Consider the following 21,570-nt stretch of genomic DNA (forward strand, 5'->3'; position numbering starts at 1 on the left):
GTGCCTCGGTCAACTACATGCACTTATTTCAGTGCATCACTTATTTCAAGTGGTCCTGACCGCAACCTCAATTACAGGGGTCTTAAAAAATTACGAGAAGTGATAAGGACAAGAAGTGTTTTTTGATTTGTTTATTCAGTGTGGTTTTGTTTAAACCCCTATTGTTTATGGTACAGTGAGTGTATTTTATTTTGATTTATTTCTTGAAGGCGATTTGTTTATGAATGTCTCAGTTTTTGAGGACTTAACATTGTACTCATGTTAGCCTATAAAAAACTAAATTATAAATTATAAAATATGAAAAAAAAAATCATATAGAGAAAATATAAGATGTTTTGTTATGATAAATTGCAATAAAAATGCACGTGGTTTTTAATTATAGTTATATATGTATTCGTAGGTATGTATTAATTATCAAAAGACAAATCAAGACAATACGATATTTTTTCTGTATAATTTCTGGGAAATTTACCATGACGTACAATCTTGTGCTTTGTATACTCTTGTTTCAAAAAAATATTTTAACATGTATACACGTTATAAAATATTTATTGTATTTAAACATACAATAATAATACACATTCTATATAATACATGGCATACGTGACTGTGAATACGTAAAGTTTTAAGTTACATTTATTTTCAGGAACAATACAGCTCGCTCATGTTGCCTTCGCGTCTTGGGTCGGTCTTTGTTCATGTAGGGAGGGACCGTTATTTTAAAACATTTGCCAGTTTGATGAAATTACGCTCGGCGAACGTAAGAGTTTATTGGCTGCTTTGTAAAAACGCCCCTTCTGTGTTTCGCTTACTGACTGAATTACTCGCCCGTCAATCATCTTACGCACGCGGTGACGTAAGTGCTATTGGCCAATCAGAGCATTTGTTTTTGTGTCGTGGTAGGCGTGTCCGACAGCCGAGGAAAACAGGAAGGGATGCGGTTCTCAGTGGGTCTCCTGCTAGCCCTCTGCTCTGGTTTTTCTGGACGCCGTGGAGTTTCTCAAGGCCAAAAATAAACCCCCTAAGCAGGTACAGAGCTTGTAAATGTATTTATTGCCAAAACGTAAGTATTTATCATACATCTGAGCTGATTATATGACTTCAGCAGAAACGGGACGGTAACGGTTTAGCTAGCAAGTTAGCGAAGCGACTTTCTCAACGTCTGTGCTGCTGGTGAGCTTTCAGTTGTTGCAGTCGCTCATGGTGTAATCAGACTAACAGTCCCTCCGTGATGCAATATATTATGCCCCCAAAACACGTTTCAAGCTTTTTTGTGGGCTGAGTCAAGCATCTCTAATCAAGCAGTCACCCATTGACAAAGAGTCTGTAACAGCTGACAACTTATCAAAACTAACCCCAAGTTTAGAGTTAGGATTGCGGAATGACCTGCATTTACTGTCAAACAGTCTCCACAACTGCGCATGTGATCCTAAATCAAGCTGTCACTGTATCTTGAGCTGTTTATTCTCATCCATCACTGATGGTGCTCGGTCGACTGAGGTTATTTAGTCGATAATGCTTCATGTACAGCTGCTGTTTAGCTTGTTACGTGTAAAGGCGTCTGTGCTCTTCAGCACATTTCACTGAATGCTCAAGAGGATGAAATAAAAACAGTTTGATCTGAATGCTGTGACTGCACACTGGGGTATTGACAGCTGCAGCTGTTGGGAGCAGTGGTTGAGCAGCTGAGCTCGGCCTAGCTGTGTCTTATTTCATAAAGACAGTATAGCCACGTTGTTCGTGAGATAAATCAAGCTAAATGGTGCTTCACACACAATATAGAGCCTCTTTCTAGGCTGCAATAATGTTTCAGATATAATAGAAAGCAACGGACCTCTAGCATCCTAAACATGCATTACTGCTGTTTACAACTAGATTTATCAAGTGAAAACTTTCAGGAGTCAAGTAATATGTTAGAAACATTTCTAGCTCTCGTGAACTGAAGACACACCCTAATCAAGCGAAACATGGTGTCAGCTGACTATTGCAGACTTTTTATTTTAATAAGCAGCAAAGATGAGCATGACTCGAGGAGGAGTCACGCTTATATGTGCGGGTTACTAATGTTTAATGTTAAAAAATTGTTTCTGTGTATGCAAAGCACCATACCACACCCCCCTCCTCTCGTGTACGTGATCTATGAAGTCTGCTCAGATGATGAAATCAGCGCACGTTTATCTTGGGATGAATTGGGACCGTGGATGTCGCTGAGCGAATTTTAAATTTTGAATAATAACAATAATAACAGCTTCTGCTCTGATAGTTACGGTGACGTAGAAAGCGCTGAGGAAAGTCCAGAGAGAGCGTAGCGGCTGCGTTGAGCGAAATGCCTCAAAAGCAGATCTGGAGCCAAACTTAGCGTCAGCGTGCGTTGTTTTGTCGCAAACGTGCGCTAAATGACAGGTGTGCTTGTTGTTGTTGTTGTGATAAAACTGGAGAGTTTGTGAGTCGGAGTTGCTGTGGCTACGAGAAGCTCCCAGTTGCGCTGCGCGGAGTTGAACCCCAGTAGCAGCAGCAGCCAGGAGAGGACGACTTTGCCTGACCTCGTTTGCGCTCTGAATATGTTCAAATTCCTCAAGTTCTGCCCCCGAAAATCTCCGAACTCATGGTGAAGAGAAAGAAGACGCCGTCTGCTTCCGAAGAGCTCGAGAATGGGTAAGAGTGCGTGAGAAACGAGCACTTTAGATAGAGGTCGAATGCGCGAGAGATTCGCCTCGTCGTCTGTCGTCTCCGCAGGGCGCTGAAGTGAAGGCGCTCGCACTTGAATTTCAAGGCAAATAAAGGGCTCGCTCGCGACCAGAGCCACGCGAAACCACACAAAAAAAAGGAGGCTGGGGTGAAAGCGCGGTGTGTGTTTTCGGTTCGTTGAATAGTCGAAGGGCTGTGTTTTGTCGGGACGGTGAGAGGGGATTTGAAACAAACAGCGGCGGCCATGTTTGAGTTGAGCAGAATGTCGTCTTTCCAAGTTGATCGCTGTTTTGTGTCGCGGAAAATGTTTGCGATTATGCTTCGTTTGTGTTTGCGCAGGATGACAGTGGGACAAGGGGGCGGCTCGGGGGTCGAGGGGCCGAGCAAACCGGACCGAAAGCCCGACGGAGGCGAGGATGGAGAGAGCGCAGATCAGGCAAGCGAGGAGACGAGTACAAAGAGAGTCGGAGAGGAAACACTTAATCCATCAAGCGCGGCCAGCCCCGGTTCGGCTCCGACTCCGACTCCTTCCAGCCTGACACCAAGCCCAGCCGGAGCCCAGGTGAACCCGACAGCGCTTTCCCCGGTCCTGGCCGCCCCGAGCAACCAGGACCAGCATCATTTCCTCCGCTCCAGCGTGCGACCACCGAGCAAGCGGATACGGAAAGATGCCTCGTCCGCGGCGCTGAACGGTCACGGAGCTGCGAAAGCGAAAGGTGAGTGGACATCTCGACGTGCGTCCGCTGTCCACCTGTCAGTGCATCCCTTTTCTGCACTTTATCTCACTTTTGAACGTGTTTTGAGGCAATCTGGGCTGCTTTTGGGTTGACAGCGCGGAGAAGCTCTCATTCTTTCTAGAGTGAAAGTGTCTTTACAAACTGCTCACACTGAAGCCTTTCAAATCTCAGCACTGGGATTCTTGGGTTGCTTGTAACCACATTAAATGACTTAATAAGATGCAGTGCACTATTTTAAATCAGCAGGCCCGGTGATTATTTACTTGACTTTCATGTCACTAGTTTAGCTGGCACCCAGCAGCAGGTGACAAATCACTGTCAGGAGTTTCATTCTGATGCCTCTGATCAGGAGATGGTCACTCATATTGAATCGTGATCACAGATCAGCAGTCCGTTTGCGAGCTAAGTGTACACAGGGGTTATAAAAGGGTATCAGTGTTTATTTTAAATTTAGACAATAGGCTTGCATGCTGTAATGTATCCTGGGGTGCTTTCATTTCATGCTCTCTTGTGTAAGTATGTGGGGAGAGTCACTGGCTTCTCCGGTTCCCCACGTGTTGTTTTTGGATCAGTGCACTGAGCAGCAGGTCTGGATGCCCTCCGAGGGACTCCACATACTTCCTGACACTCTTCTTGACAGACACACGTTAACAGTGTGCATCATTTTATTTTTTCTTAAATAAGCTAATAATCTGTAGGCCTTCCTAATTGATAACAGAAATGTAATATTTTTCTATTGTCTCAGCCTGACAATAGAATTATTTTCAAAATTAAATGCTATTTTTTTTATGTGAATATTTGCTTTTTAAAAGAGTGGTGTTTGCATAGTTTTGTAAATCTCTAATGTTCAACCAAAAATAAATTTAGCAGCCCAAAGGATTATAAATAAATTGCACCGCCATTCAAATTAAGCTTGTTTATTCCAGCACTCTTTATCTTTTGCATATGAGTGACAGTTGTTTTGTGTGTGTGTCTGTGTGTTTCCTTTAATGTTTAATCTTGTTTTTTGTTTGGTGTAATTAAAGTGTTATACCATAGTGTCAATTAAATTAATGGTCAACAGTGCTCAGTAATCTGAAATACAGTGTATTTTTGCATTAGGAATATGTCTGGAAAAAATCTGTGTATATAGATAGACTTGTAAAAGCAATCCCTAAGTATATTTAAGCACAATATTGCATAGCTGATGCTTTTATAGATGCACATTATGATATTATTGTTTCTATATATTTTTGTATGTGTATATATGTTTGTGTATGTGTATGTATAAATAAAACACTTGCAATGCTTTTCTCAGCATGTGTTCAGAACTGACATACTAACCCTCTTCCCTTTCCTCTCTGTTCCTCAGGTGCAGAAGCAGGTCCCTCTGTGTGTGTGACAGCCGCTGCAGGTTCAGCCGGAAGCTCTGGGGCAGGTGGGACATCCAGATCGGCCCCAAAGGGCCAGGGTCCTGCAGAGAAGGAGGAAGGGGGGAGTCAGAAACGAGTGCGCAGACAGTGGGAGTCTTGGAGCACCGAGGACAAAAACAGTTTCTTTGAAGGACTTTATGAGGTGATTTGTCAGATTTAATGATAGTAAAACTCACTGAAAGTTCTCGGCAGGCTCTTTGGTCTTTCAGTAAATTGCAGGTTTTTTAGAGGTGCTTTGAGAATTAGTAACTATTATGGGAAAACAACATCTCCAGAATTACATTATCAACGTTTCCATCCCTCCCTGACTTTCCAGGGACAGACTGATATTTGATAGGTTTAATTTACTTGCATGTAATCTCTAAAGGTATAATCGAGGTCTGCGATGTCTTTTATTGATTTATTTCTTAGTAAGTTCTAATTTGTCATTCACCTGAAGGGTTTTTGTATTACATTGAATCTTCATTGAATCATTACATTGAAACAGCTACAAGTAACGTTTCCTCTGTCTTTCTCTCTCCTGTCCTCTCATAGCATGGGAAGGATTTTGAAGCTATTCAGAACAATATTGCTCTTAAATATAAGAAGAAGGGTAAACCAGCAAGTATGGTGAAGAACAAGGAGCAGGTGCGGCATTTCTACTACAGGACCTGGCACAAGATCTCTAAACACATTGATTTCAACAACGGTGAGACTTACAGACGCACAGTTTATACTTTGTATGACATTTACTGTCTACAGTGGAGTCCTTTGTTTGCTAGAATGATATTGTCTTGCTGAAACCCATCCTCTGTCCTGCTGCTCACCAGACTGTTAGTTGTCAAGATTAGTTCCTAAATATATACACTACTGTTCAAAAGTTAGCCGTCAATAAATTGAAAGACTTAAAAGTGACAGAAAATACATTTATAATGTTACAAAAGATTTCTGTTTCAAATGAATGCTGTTCTATTGAAAGAATCCTAAAATTACATTTTGCAATTTAACAATTTTCATTCAAGCTAACAGACACTAATGTGAATGCGTTGTTTTATTATTAACCTTTACTATTATTAAACTTTACCTTCGAATGTTGAAGGTAATGTACAGATGGGTAACAAATACCAGGTGTAAACAAGTGCTAATTTAAATAATCTTTTTTTTTTTAACTGAAAAATTTCTGAGCTATTTTTTTTCATATTATTTATTGACTAACATTGCAACTGAGCCTTTTTCTTTGCATGAATTCTAGGATGGTGTACCTGCAATTTTTTTTCCACCAATTTTCATAACGCATGGCTCACATTGGCTTCTGTTTCCCATCAGGTCACACATAATTTGTTTGTTCATCATTCAACTTACCACAGCACAGATCTACCTGTCAGTGTCATCCAATTTAAATTCAGTCTGTCACCTTCATCTTCGGAGTTGAATTTTCTCAGCTACCATGCTACCTGGTTTTTAAGTCACGCATTATCATGAGTGTGCCCACACCATGCACATTTGCTTGCATGTTAATGATTATGTACCATATCCTTATTCTGATGTAGTAGCATACATAAATGTATTATAAACAGCATTAACCTCCACTTTGACAGTCCACAATTTCTTGTATTTTATTGGTTGATTCAAGGTGCACTACCATTCAAAAGTTTGGAGTTTTATACTTACCTTCAGCAAGGATGCATTAAATTGATCAAAAGTGACAGTAAAAACATTTATAAGGATACAAAAGATTTCTGTTTCAAATAAATGCTGTTCTTTTGAATTGTCTACTCATCCAAGAATCCTGAAATAATGCATTATGGTTTCCACTAAAATCAGTTACATAATACATGATGAAAGCTCAATGCTCTTATTCCTCCTTTTTCTGTTGCTTCCTTTTGTCTGTCTTTCAGTGTATTCACGTGTGCTGAAAAAGTCCTCCCAGGAGCTCTATGGCCTCATCTGTTATGCTGAACTCAGGAAGAAGGTTGGAGGCTGTAAGTGTATCAGGCAGTGGGTTTTGTTGATCAAGGGGGGACATTTTAAGTGTTTGCACATGGGGGCATTTTGAATGTAACATTTTTTGGTGTATTCCTGTTTCTTCTAGTGATGGATGACAAAAATGTGGCCAAACTAAATGAGCTTATCCAACAGGGGTAAGTGTGTGTATGTTTGTTTGAGAGAGAAAGAGAAATGTTAATAATTCACAGTACTTATTATTTATGTCCTGTCTAATAGTATCTACTGTATATCTCCCTAGGTTATGATCACATTGAGGTACAGCTATAATTTTGTTTGTACATTGTTTCAGGGCCACAACAGTGCGTTCCAAAGGCAGAAATCTGAGGATCAAAGCTCCCATGTGCCGTGCGCTGAAGAAACTCTGCGACCCAGATGGTGTGTGTGAGAGAGAAACAGAGAGATTTCTTTATAGACTCTTAAAAGATTGATTTTGTTAGCAAGTTTAACAGACTGAATAGGGGTGAGAAGAGAACGCTGACAAAATGGAGCACTCTGGGTATTTAGGTGGACCAGGGCGGTGGATGAGTGTGCCATGGCTGCTCTCCAGGGTGTAGGAGGAGTGGTTTGTCATGGTTTCCATGGTTTCAGGCTGTGGGGCTGATTGGGAAATGGGCGGTGATGCAGATTTAGGCCACCATCAGAATCATGGAGATGGTGGTGTAGGCTTCATAGTATTATTTTTTCCTTTTGTTCTCTGTTTCAGGTGTGAGTGATGAGGAGGATCAGAAGCCTGTGCGTTTACCCTTGAAGGTGGCTGTCGAACTTCAACCCCGGAGCAACCACTCCTGGGCTCGGGTTCAGAGTCTAGCCCATAATCCTCGGCTCAGGTGAGCTTCACTAATGCACACAAGGCTTGCTGCGATAGACGGTGTTTTCGGTTATACCAGAGTTAAGCCACAGCGGTTATGTCATTTGCCTACCGTGGCACCGCCCCCCCAACGTCATTTAGATTTTTTTTATAGTAACAAAAATCATTTAGCCTAGTTCAGTTAGAGGACAGACACTTTTAAAAACTAAATGCTTTATGCAGCGTGTCGAACTGTGTGACAGTGCACCACAGAGCAGGAGTAAGATTTTATGTATCATGTGAGGAAAGAGAGTCGAGCTGACTGACAAGAGTGAGATGAGAAAGACAAGACGATGGCAGAAGATTGTTTAGAAAGGAAATACAAAGGCACCTGTTTGGCAATATTTTAGATTTTGAAAAGCCTATTGACTGGACGTTTTTTTTAAACATTAATTTCTTATTTATTTGGTTCCACAGTGTTTGCTGATTATTTTATTTAAACTGTGTATTTTAGCATATTTATTTTATTGTACGGTGCACAGCATAAATGAGTACTCCCCCTCTGAGTTCCACAAGATGTGTTTTTCTCATAAGCTTAATTGATTTGGTCTAAAAAGAGAAGAATTAATGATTGTTTTAGTTTGAAGACTACATATAAAAATAGCTTCCAAAATAAATTTTGGTAACTACAGTTTGGCTAAAACTATTGACTAAAAGTAATGACTAAAAGCTGACAGAAATGCAATGACTTTTCGTCGACTAAAACTATGAAAGACTCAAATGACTAAAATGTGACTAAGATTACCAAGCTCAAGATAAAGACTAAGACTAAATCAAAAATGCCTGCCAAAGTTAACACTTTAAGTCTAATTCAATTATGTAAGAATAGAGGCTATATCTAAGCCCATATATATCAGAAATGGGTCCCTCCCTCTATAAAATAGGACATCTTTATTATAAGACGCACAGGTTAGATAATCTAATGAAACATATTCCAATATAACCCTGTGCCATAGTGACCTAGAAGAGGCTTTATCAACTAACCAGTTCAAAAGAATACATTTTCTTGCACCGAATGTTAGGAACTTGCTTGTCTTTTTATTTTTGTCTAAAGCCATGTCATTGTATATTCCAAGCAACATGTGTTTTGGACCATAGCCAATATTAATAGATAAGTTAGCATTAAGTTCTTGTTCAACCATAACCCAAAACTTCTGAATCTCCTTACAAGACCAGAAACAGTGAATAAGATCTCCTTCCGCTGTTTAACATTTCGGCCACATTGGCGAGTAGTCTTTTTTTAAAAGCGAAGGAGAAATGTGAGCTCTGTGCAAAATTTTCAACTGCATTGCTTTTACTCTGTTACATATGCTTAAGGTCCCTGCATTCTACCATGCTTCCTCCCATTGATCGTCTGTGATTTGTATATTAAATGTCCTTTCCCATGTCCTCCTCAATAAGTCCATATTTAAAGATCCACAGTTCTTGAGAACCTTGTAAAAAGAACTTGTAGAACTGTTCATTTGTGAAAAAAGCTGTCTCTCCATCGCCGAAATGTCCTGGTTTGTGAGCAAATTAGTGTCCTTTTTCACAAAGTCTCCCAACTGTAAATAACCCAAAAAAAATCCTGTCGTGGAATGCTGTACTTGGTGGTTAATTGGTCAAATGACATTAAAGTGTCCCCCTCGAATAGATCATGTAAAGTATTGAGACCTTTATGTGCCCAAATTCGAAAATTTGTTTGGCATTAAAGTGTCCCCCTCGAATAGATCATGTAAAGTATTGAGACCAAGTTGAGGTAAGTTGGGGTCGACCCTCCAAACGGCTGATAACTTGCCATGCCTTGACAGCACTAATTGTGATGGGGTTACTACAAGCAGCTTTCAAGGACTTAAACTTTTTAAGAAAAATCTAATTTACTAAAGCAAGTTTACTGAGTGAACTTTCAATATCAAACCACACTGTTCTGGACCCTCTATGTACCCAGTCAGAAATATAACGCAAGTGAACACTTAGCTGATATCTCCGTATATCTGGAAGATCAAGACCTCCCACTGAAGATGGGAGCATTAAAGTTGAAAGTTTTATACGTGGTCTTTTTTTTAGCCCATATAAAGGAACTAAACCAACCATTCAATTTCTTAATAGTTTATGTGTAAAATTTATTGGAATCATTTGAATGGGGTAAAGTAATCTTGGAAGAATATTCATCTTCAGGAGGGAGATCCATCCCAACCAAGAAACAGGAAGAACATTCCACCTTTCTAAGTCCAACCGAATACATTCAAAAAGTGGAAGAAAGTTTTAGGGGGGTAACATTAATGCCCAAATATATTAAACCCTCAGGGGCCCATCTAAATGGGAAGGATTGGAAATGTTTGGGGTATTTATTTTAAGCCACCTATAAGCATTGCCATTGACTTATCATAATTAATTTTATATCCTGAAAAAGTGCTGAATTTGTCAGTTGTGTCTAAAAGAGCTGGGGTAGAGGTATCAGGATTCACCGTGAATATCAAAATATCATCGGCATATAGGGCAATCTTATGTTGATTGTTTGCTATTGTTAACCCACAAATTTTATTATTTTGTTCTTATAGCTTCTGCCAATGTTTCAATTATCAAAGCAAATAAAAGAGGTGAGAGAGGGCAGCCTTGTCTCGTCCCTCCTCCCAACTTTGAATGTAGAGGAGGGGCATCCATTAGTCCGCATGGAACTAAGAGGTTCATTATACAATAACTTGACCCACTTAATAAAGTGCTCACCAAGACCTAATTTATGTAACGTATGAAACAAGTAGGGCCATTCGATGTGATTATGTGCCCAAATTCGAAAAAGAGAGATCACAAGACCATCCACTGACTGCTGCCTAGCAAACTGTATCACATTCAACAGGCGCCGCATGTTACTGACAGAGTTGCGTCCTACAGTAAAGCCTGTTTGGTCATCCTTTATTAGAGCGGGGAGAAGGCATTCTAACCGTGTTGCTAATATTTTAGAAAGAATCTTCAGATCTACATTAAGCAGTGAAATAGGTCGGTATGACGAACAGTCCTCCGCTTGCTTACCTTTTTTCAAAATTTAGGATATATTCGCCTCTCTAATGGATTATTGCAAATGGCTTTTTACATAAGAGTCACTGAGCATATTTAGTAAGGGGTCAACTAATAAATCTCTAAATTCTTTGTAGAATTCAGTACTAAGCCCATCTGGGCCAGGTGCTTTCCCAGATTGCAAACACTTCCTTTTTAGATATAGGAGCATTAAGGGAAGAGGTCTGATCCTCTGATAAACTGGGCAGGTTGAGGGTGGAGAAGAAAAGCTGTGTGGATTGTGTTATATCCCCTTCTAATTCTGACTTATATCAATTCTCAAACCATTATTAAAAGTATTATTAATAGACAAGCTTTATTTCTAAAAATTTTATTATACTATCCACAATGGACAGGATAGACTGAGAGTCAGATTTTTTCTTTAAGAATGCTAAATATTTCCCCACTTTATCCCCATGCTCGTATATTTTCTGTTTAGCAAAACGAATTTTCACTTCTGCTTGTTTTGTGAAAAGAGAATCTAAAGCAGATCTAAGTGCTGAAATTTCCTTCATCTTAGCAGGGGTTGGTTTTTTAATATATAATCTCTCAGCATCCCTAAGCTTCGATTCTAAGATCTCTTTTTGTTTGGCTTGTCTGTGCCTTTTACTTAGTGTGTATGCTATAATAAGGCCTCTGGGAAAAGCTTTGGCTGTTTCCCGTAGTAAAGATGGATCTTCGGTTGAGGCAGAGTTAATGGACATGAAAGAGTTAAACTCCTCTGTAAAATATGATATCAAATTATGATCAGCCAAAATGAATGGGTGAAATCTCCAACTATTAGATGTAGTATTTTGGTTCCCAAAGGAGCATTCGGCAAAAACTGCTGCATGGTCGGATATAGATATAACCTCACAATTTTTAATCAAAATATGACTCGATCTGCTGGTGAAATGACAGATTTTTACACAATGACACAATGCTATCCTCTCCAAAAATGCATAACAGAAACACTTTTAAAACCAAACGTAACAGAACATTAAACACTAACAAATCTCCCCCATATTAATCTTACACAAAAACACATAAAATTAATTTTAAACATTTACTCCTGGAGTCTGCAGCAAAGCATGCTGGGAACTGTTTAAACTAGCTTGACATATTGGTGCTCATAACAATCAATCTATCTAACTAGGGTTTTCTAAATAACAAAGGCTTAGTATGCAAATACTACAGATTACTAGATTTTTACAATTAAAATCAAGCAATTGTTGTATATCAAGTGAAGTCAACAAAAAAGTGTTAGTTAGGACATTTGTTAGGCTTTACAGTGTACGTCACCATACAGAAAAAAAGATGTCATTTCATTGCAACATTAAAGTTACAACAAATTTGGCAATGCTCATCGCTGTTCTGTTATTGTAGGATGGTTGTCGAGTTGCACCGGAAGGTCTCCACTCTCATTGAATTCTTGAAGCAAAAGTGGGCTGTCCAGGATCAACGAATCGTATCCTTGCATTCAGATCTCAGCATGCACAGTCAGGAGTTTAATTTCCTTCCTTTTTCCTTCCTCATCTGTTTTATGAGATACTTTTGTGATAGATTTGGTTGTTTTGTTTGGGAGACATGTCAAAGATCAGTACCCAAACCTATGTGTTTTCTAACAGTAATTCCCCTTAACTTGTTACGTGTAGCGTAAGAGCCTGGCAGAGCGAGAAGCTCTGGACGGCCTGGCCCAGTCTAGCGAGTCAGAGGACCTGTTCCTGTTTCCTGCAGAGAACAGCACAGTTACTACTTTGCCAGGTGTGGCTCGTGTTGTGCACTCAAAAGCTTCCTGCACGGTACACTGGCAGGAGAGTGGGCGTGGCCGGACAGGTATTAGGGACTTGCCCGCAGCTCACATTTTAGGAATTCAGCCTGCAAGAGGAAAATCAGGCAAATCTGGTCCGGTGGGAGGAGACCCGAAAAAAAGCGATGGACATCCTGTTGACGGTCCTGATAGCAGCACTTCAGCTCCAGGGATGGAGACCAGTGTAAACCCAAACCTGAGCACTACCTCTCCAGTCAGTCCAACCCTCACTCCATCACTCCCCATTGGACCGGAGGGAAACGCGGTGGGGACTCTGGAGCAAGAGACAGTGAGTCAGACTCAGACTGATGATAGTGGGCGGCACAAAGAGACTGTGACTCAGGGAGACCCCGCCCCAATCGAGGGCCAGACTGAGGAGCCTGGAACACCAGGAGGGGTTGCATCAGAAAAAGCACCGCCACAATCAGAACCTCAAGGGCGCGGCGAGGAAGTGAGCGGGACTGGACGATCTCCTCAACAAATCCAAAATGAAGGTTGGAGCTCACAGGGCTCTGAGAATGTGACACTGGCAGAAGTCTACCTCATGCTGGGCAAGCCTGGGAAACTACAGCTGGAGTATGAATGGCAGCCTAAACCCCAACCCTCAGCTCTGCCCACCACTCAAAGTGTGCTTCGGTGTCTCCTGAGACTTGTGTCATCAGAGGTCAACCCCAAACCAGTGAGTCTGTTTTTCCCCCCCTCTCTCTGACCTTACACTTGACTTCTACAATACGTCAAGGCAACTATAAAAATGCAAAAAACAAGCTTTTGTCAGAAATGTGTTCATCTGTGTTACTGTTTATTTATTTCTTATTTAAATTAAATTAAATTAAATTAAATTAAATTAAATTTTTTTTTTTTTAATTTAATTACTTTTTTTTTTTATTAGATTTTTTTTTTTTTTTTTTTGTTAACTTCACCTTTGAAATCAGGTCAAGAGGAATCATCTGTGACTCCTCCAGGCAGGGCTCCAGCCGGGACGACCCGCAGTCCTAGCTGGGGTCGACAGCAGCATGCAGCACGCTCAAAAATACTTCTGAATAATGCAGTCATCACAGGTACACTTAGACAGAATTGTGTCTTATTTAAAGGTTGAAGTCTCTGCTCCACTAATTGAAATTGCAGAAATAATGACAGTTTCTCAAATATCCCCTCATTTACCTTCTTGATGGCAGGTAGTTATTCCCTAGTCTCACGCAGCTTTCATTGGCCAAGGCCCGCCCATGAGGCCATTTGACCGACATGGCAAACAACCAATCACAGTTCGTTTCGTTCAGCGTCACGTTTTGGGGCGTGGAAATGTAGCCACAATAACAGACCGGTGTGTAAAAATATCTGACGCATTTTTTAAGATTCTATGCCGCAAACTTAAAATATTTCACATACTTTTGAGAAACCAGTGTTTAGTCGATTCTAATAAGCGCTCGTCATCACAGTTGTAAACACGACGGCTTTCTTCTGTCGTGAGGGGGTTTGGCGCCACGGCATCTTTGTTTTTAGGTGGAACGTTAAAGAACATGACACACACGTCTCCCGGAAATCCTGTACAATTCAACCAATCTGATGACGACTTAGAAACTCCTGAAGTGTTTCCACTTTTGTGTCCCAAATGCATCAGACTTTCAGCCAATGGTCCGTGTGCGTGACGTCTGAAACTGCAACTAGTTATGCTCCAAACTCATGACATTGCTCGATCAATTGGTACCATCTGTCTACTATATTAGCATTGCTCACAGACCAACGTTTAAGGGAACTCAGTATACAAATGGTGTATTTATAGTTGCACATTATACTGGGATAAAAGAAAGTATTTAAATATTGAAACTCTTCACCTTTAAAGCCAGTGTAATGAACATCGTCCCAGAACTGAGTGAGGTTTATTGAAACCGAAAACAGCTGGAAAAGCCTGAAGTTTCACCTCTTCCTGAACCAAAAACATCATATTGACTCAATATTGTGACAAAATTGCAGTGTTGCTACTCTGTATAAGTTTGGCCAACTGGAACTCAAATAGATGTGTTCTCTACAGGTGGGAGAAACCTGCCGCGTTCTCTGCTGGCCTCTGGAGGTGACAGCGAAGGGTTTGCTGTCCCGACGACCCTGCCTCCTAACAGCTCCCGCCAGCTGCGGATGTTCTCTCCTAATAAAGAGGCGGAGCTAGCCTTTCGCCAGCAGCTGGACTCCATCAGTGTGAGTTGTGCCAGTGTTTCTAAAAGGGAATAGAACATGAGGGACATGCTTTTTCATCTTTAAATATAATAGTCACATTTATTTCAAATTGTCAGTTGGCCAAATCATATTGTTTTTATTTGGGATTGTAAGTTGGCCAAATCATATACACTACCGTTCAAACGTTAGGGGTTAAGATTATTAAAACTTTCATATATATTTTAGATTTCATTGCACACCAACTGAAATATTTCAGGTCTTTTATTGTTTTAATACTGATGATTTTGGCATACAGCTCATGAAAACCCAAAATTCCTATCTCAAAAAATTAGCATATTTCATGGCCGACCAATAAAAAGAAAAGTGTTTTTAATACAAAAAAAAGTCAACCTTCAAATAATTATGTTCAGTTATGCACTCAATACTTGGTCGGGAATCCTTTTGCAGAAATGACTGCTTCAATGCGGCGTGGCATGGAGGCAATCAGCCTGTGGCACTGCTGAGGTGTTATGGAGGCCCAGGATGCTTCGATAGCGGCCTTAAGCTCATCCAGAGTGTTGGGTCTTGCGTCTCTCAACTTTCTCTTCACAATATCCCACAGATTCTCTATGGGGTTCAGGTCAGGAGAGTTGGCAGGCCAATTGAGCACAGTAATACCATGGTCAGTAAACCATTTACCAGTGGTTTTTGGCACTGTGAGCAGGTGCCAGGTGGTGCTCAGAAAAAACGAAATCTTCATCTCCATAAAGCTTTTCAGCAGATGGAAGCATGAAGTGCTCCAAAATCTCCTGATAGCTAGCTGCATTGACCCTGCCCTTGATAAAACACAGTGGAACCAACACCAGCAGCTGACATGGCACCCCAGACCATCACTGACTGTGGGTACTTGACACGTGGACTTCAGGCATTTTGGCATTTCCCTTCTCCCCAGTCTTTCCTCCAGACTCTGGCACCTTGATTTCCGAATGACATGCAAAATTTGCTTTCATCCGAAGAAAAAAGTACTTTGGACCACTGAGCAACAGTCCAGTGCTGCCTTCTCTGTGGCCCAGGTCAGGCGGTTCTGTCGCTGTTTCTGGTTCAAAAGCACACGCCTGTGCACGGTGGCTCTGGATGTTTTTACTCCAGACTCAGTCCACTGCTTCCGCAGGTCCCCCAAGGTCTGGAATCGGTCCTTCTCCACAATCTTCCTCAGGGTCCGGTCACCTCTTCTCGTCTATGCAGCGTTTTTTGCCACACTTTTTCCTTCCCACAGACTTCCCACTGAGGTGCCTTGATACAGCACTCTGGGAACAGCCTATTCGTTTGAGAAATTTCTTTCTGTGTCTTACCCTCTCGCTTGAGGGTGTCAATGATGGCCTTCTGGACAGCAGTCAGGTCGGCAGTCTTACCCATGATTGCGGTTTTGAGTAATGAACCAGGCTGGGAGTTTTTAAAAGCCTCAGGAATCTTTTGCAGGTGTTTAGAGTTAATTAGTTGATTCAGATGATTAGGTTAATAGCTCGTTTAGAGAACCTTTTCATGATATGCTAATTTTTTGAGATAGGAATTTTGGGTTTTCATGAGCTGTATGCCAAAATCATCAGTATTAAAACAATAAAAGACCTGAAATATTTCAGTTGGTGTGCAATGAATCTAAAATATATGAAAGTTTAATTTTTTATCATTACATTATGGAAAATAATGAACTTTTTCACAATATGCTAATTTTTTTTGAGAAGGACCTGTATACCCTACCATTCAAACGTTAGGGGGTTGATTAGATATTTTTTTTTGTTGTTGTTGTTTTTTTTTTTTTTTTTTTTTTTTTTTATAGAGATATTGTTGAATTTTAATTTGTTACAATTTAATCTAACTGTTCTCTATGTTTATATGTATAGACATATACATACACATATATATATATATATATATATATATACATACATATATATAAAAGTATATATATATGAATAAACAATTTCAGCAGCCATTACTCCAGTCTTTGGAAATCATTCTAATTGGGTGATCAAGAAATATTTCTTATGTTTAGTTGTTTTTATTTATCAATTCAAGGCCCTTTTGCTGAATAAAACTATTAATTCCTTTAAAAAAAAAACATGTAGTGACCCCAGACATTCGAACCATACATATATATGGTACAGCAATCTCACATGACGTCAGCAGGGATTTAGATTTTTTTTTCCTTCTGAGGGACAAATATACACATTTCTTCATCAGCAAATTTTTCCTCTAATCATGCTTTTTTTTTTTTTTTTTGATATATTTTCAAAGCAACGGAAAATAGGGAGGGGGCGTCCACTAAGGAAACCTCTCGTGGTTCAGGTGAGTGTGAACAGAAGATAAATAACCTTTACCTTGTTGCTTCTTTTCACATTGATCTGTTCTTTTGTTGTTTTTGTTCTTAGAGCTGTCAAAGGATAAAAATGTATGTTTGATTTTTCTTTTTTCTCAGAGAACACTGCTGCCACGAACAACTGGAGACACTTCACCTCATGTTTGCTCCTTCTCTATTCTCTCCAATTCATCTGCTACAGGTACTAAACACACACAAATGTGTTACACTTTACACATGCAGTGGCCCAAGTATTCGGACACTTATGCCACACTTAAATGCATTAATGTCATCATACAACACAAAATCACTCCAAAAGAAATGTTATTATAGTGAAAGTTACAAACATTCTTTTAATGCAAAACATTTCATGAAAAGTCAATTTGTGTGTATAGTATATGTATATATAATATAAAAACAAGATGTACTATTCACATACTTTCATATTTTGGCACTAGTTTATTAAAAGTAGTTTACAAAAATCCCTCAAATAAGAGACTTGAGGTCAAGCAGTGAAACTGTTTAATTTCTAATACTGTATCTGTCTGATTTCAATGAAGTCACTTCTTTTGAAATATTTTGTGTATCTCTTTGTCAGGAACTGGTTCGTTTCGTCCAATACAAGCTCGTCTCGCCCCATCGAACCGCCAACTTTCCTCAAAAGCTTCATCCGCTTCGGCCAGTTCTGCACCCGCTACTCAGCTGTCCAGTAAGAATCAAATCAAAGCTAAATGATGAAAGATGGATTTATCCACTGAACATTTGAAACCTACATGCTCTTGAACGTCTCTTGAATATGTTTCAGGTGCTATTGACATGGCTGCAAAATCTGCAGGTATTATCCCTGGCAGCCCCTGTCGGGAAGTGGAGGACCCCGGTATAGATAAGGCCATTGTGGAGTCTGAGGAGCCCATGGACTCGGCATCTGCTGCACCTGAGCTAGAGCCAGATCTACTTGATCAGGAGCCTTCTGAGGTAAGAACTAATTCCCTTCGTAGATCCGCTTTCACTCTTGGGTGAACAATTAATCATATCTTGGTCTGTTCTCATTTTACTCTCTTTATCTGCAGGAATCCCTACAGAACAGTGTCTCTCCACCATCCCCAGGGGGCGGGGACTCCCTCTTGGCTCCTCCCAGTGTTGCTTCCTTATTAGATATCTCTCTACCGGGCCCCCCGGAGGAGTCTCTACCTTCTGGAGAGCCACAAACTCAAATCAGCGACTCTATTATTGAACTCGCCATCAACTCACACTATGGTATGGTGGGATTGAACCTGAGTATTAGAGTATCTCAGTGCGATAATTTTTTTTTAGTTGTATCTACTCGCTCACTTTTGACTCTATTTCTCAGGTGATGGATCGTTGCTCTCACCTCCTAAACTCAATGGGAGTGATAGATCTAAGCTCCTTCCCTCTTCATGTGACAGCTGGATGCCGTCCCCCACACACGACCCTCAGTGGTACCCCAGTGACTCTACTGATTCAAGTCTCGGCTGCCTGCTCTGTAAGTATCAAACACATCTCAGTTCCCTGATAGCAATGGATGTTTATTATAGAAATTATGTATATCAGTAACGTAGCAGGAAACAAAATGGTAGTGTTAAAATGATGAGTTTGAAACTAATTGATTGAGCTGTCTTTACATTTATATATACACTAGCATTCCATAATTCTGTCAGTAAGTTGTTTTGAAAGGAAATTAATACTTTTATTCAGCAAGGATACAATAAATTGATCAAAAGTGACAGATAAGACATTTATAATAATACAAAAGATTTCTGTTTCAAATAAATGCTGTGCTTTTGAACTTTATATTCAAAGAATCCTTAAAAAATGTATTCGGTTTTCTACAAAAATATAATGTTTTTGACATTTATATTAAAAAGAAATATTTCTTGAGTGGCAAATGAGCAAATTAGAATGTTGTTGAGTAATGATGCTGAAAATTCAGCTTTGCTATCACAGGATTAAATTACATTTTAAAATATATTAGTTTTGAAGACTTTACATTTAGTCATTTAGCAGATGCTTTTATCCAATGCTACTTATACACTTTGAAATTTGTTGGTTTTGGTGACTTTAAATTTAGTAATTTAATGTAAGTGCTATGACAAGTCTCACTTAGTCTAACGCAGTAAAGGTTGAAAGGATTTTTTTTTTTGTAAATAAAATTAAGTAGATAGAAAAGGAAAAGAATAAAAAAATGCTAGTGGTAGAGGGTCCATTTTTTTAATAAAAAGAAAACAAGTAATAGAATAGAAATAGAATAGAGAGTGCAAGTGTTAGAGGGGCAAGTTTTTTTTAAAGTAATAAAAAGAAAACAAGTAGATAAAATAGAAATAGAATAGAGAGTGCTAGAGTTTAGAGAAACAAGTAATAGAATAGAAATCAAAAATATCAGACAGATAGATAGATAGACAGACAGACAGACAGACAGACAGACAGACATTCATTCATTGATTTATTCGTTCCACTGTCTTCCACTGGAATACTTCCATTAGGAAGAACTTAATTGATTTGTTAACTTTAAAAAAATGGTTAGATGAATTGTTTATTTATTCACATTGAATTAAGTTTACCTATGACAACCCTAGTGTAATTTTATAATTTTATTTGTATAGGTATCTATTCAGAATTGATACAGAGGTCAAAGAGGCTGGCTTCAGACGGAAGTCAAAATGTCCACAGTTGCCTGTTTGTGTTCATACTGCAAACCTCCATCAGTCTCAGCACTATTGACAAATGCATTTTTGTTTTCCTGATTTGCAGCAAGTCTGGCATCTCCTGATAAGACAAGAAGGACAGCCCTGCCCCCTTCGAGTAACACAGCCTTACTTGGACCCAGTTTACTGGACAGCAACTCCCACGATTGTTTTCAGTCCCGCGGCCTGCCGGATGTAGCCGAGGTGAGAGGAAACACACAAAGTCCCCAGCTTCTGTCTGGTGGACTAATGTCATTTGATATGGCACATTATCACCAGGCGCTCCTCTGTTTGTTTTTTCTCATTCTGGCTTGCATTGAAGATAAACAGGAAGTGAGCGTGTTTCAATTGGTGTATGCAAATTAAATCAGGCATCTATCCTCATCTTTGAAAGTGTTACACATTTCTTGTTGTTGTCATTTGGCTGTTTTCTCGCTGCAGGTGGATACCCAGCTGGCCTGTATGATGAGCGAGAGCAGTGTGGACTACATCGCCCGCTTCAATGACCTCGCACAGGAGCTCTCTGTCACAGAACCGACCCTCCCACCTCCTCCAGAGGACTGATGCAGGGGGCAGAGCTCGTCACTGTTCGCATTGGACAGAAGAATGTAGGAAGTGCAATAGACTGGCAGGGTCCACAACAGCCTTTGGGCTCTAATGTGTGCGTGTGAGAGCGTTCGTGTATGTTTGTGTTGATTATTCTGTGGCTGTTGTCTTATGAGCCACACCCAGGATACTTAAACAACAACTTAAAAAAAAAAAACTCCAGTTTACAGCGCAACCTCATGTACAGAGAAAACAAGACCTGCCATATCTGAACAAATACCGTCTTCTCATCTGTATATCTGTCTCTGTTGTCTTTGTCTCACTTTTGTGTGCGTGCATGTGCATGCATCTATACGTGGAGCTGCAGATTGTTTTTGTGATCTCTTTCTATTGTACACAACGCATTTGTGCGAAACCCTCTGAAGCCATAGGAGTGCGTCTGCGCACACCCTCCGTTTATGAGACCTCAGATTCGGATTGGTTTATTTTCATCTGAATGTTGTAAGTTGGTGAAAGCCACACTACTGAAAGGGACAAGGGCTTCTTTTTGTGAGATTATTACGAGGACTAAATATCTAACACACACTAAACAAAATGACCGATAACACAAATGCAGTGTAGTTGCATCAAAAGTGAGATTAAACCTATTACGCTATTTTTCCCCACAACACTAGGATTTTCGTTTCCTGACGAATTAATATGAAGCCAATAATTTGTAGATTCTAAAACAGTTTTCTTATGTGAGACTTTCTGTGTGTGTGTGTGTGTATGTGTGTGTACATTTATGTGAGTGTTTGCACAGATGTAAATAGACAATAACAGACCCCAGTATTTACTGCTTTTGTAACATTGTAAATTATTGTCATTTGGATTTATTTATTGATAACTAACTGAGACAGTGGTTTTTGTTTAACATGCCGGATGCTGGTGTTTAGGAGCTCCTCTCCGCTGTCTTAAAGAGTTCTGTGTTGTTAAAAGGGGGTTTTAATCCCAATGTGTATAAATAGAGCTACAACAAACCCTTTTGTGTCTGTCAGTGTTATTTAAGTGTCATTGAGATACTTTTAGAGTTTTTATGAATATTTTTAACTTGATTTTTTTTTATTTTTTTTTTTACTTTTATTGATGTTTTTAATTTTGACGTTTTAGTATTTTTTTTGACATTTTTAAAATTTCAATGTAGTTTTTATTTTTTAGTTAGTTGAATTTGTTATTTCAGTCCATAAGAAATGTTGCCTTTGCAAATATTTTAAATAAGTTTAAGTTGTTTTATATTTTATTTTTTATTTTAATTTTAAAATGTTTGTTTTATTTCAGGTAGCGAGA

At 39.6% G+C, this 21,570-nt stretch overlaps 1 protein-coding gene across 1 annotated transcript; it reads left to right on the forward strand.

The window, feature by feature from the left end:
• Positions 1-1,076: 1,076 nt before the first annotated feature.
• LOC109062713 (protein cramped-like) lies at positions 1,077-21,263 on the forward strand. Its single transcript, XM_042720533.1, has 20 exons — positions 1,077-2,655; positions 3,028-3,404; positions 4,777-4,979; positions 5,372-5,525; positions 6,715-6,798; positions 6,909-6,957; positions 7,113-7,198; positions 7,527-7,650; positions 12,069-12,150; positions 12,338-13,171; positions 13,382-13,550; positions 14,522-14,681; positions 16,917-16,986; positions 17,117-17,198; positions 17,595-17,705; positions 17,802-17,971; positions 18,067-18,253; positions 18,348-18,500; positions 19,766-19,902; positions 20,140-21,263. Exons 1-20 carry the CDS (start codon positions 2,606-2,608, stop codon positions 20,260-20,262), a joined length of 3,405 nt encoding a protein of 1,134 aa, XP_042576467.1. The 5' UTR covers positions 1,077-2,605; the 3' UTR covers positions 20,263-21,263.
• The last annotated feature ends 307 nt before the right edge of the window (positions 21,264-21,570 follow it).

Source organism: Cyprinus carpio, chromosome B3, assembly GCF_018340385.1.
Source record: "Cyprinus carpio isolate SPL01 chromosome B3, ASM1834038v1, whole genome shotgun sequence".
In the NCBI taxonomy this organism is placed as follows: domain Eukaryota; kingdom Metazoa; phylum Chordata; class Actinopteri; order Cypriniformes; family Cyprinidae; genus Cyprinus; species Cyprinus carpio.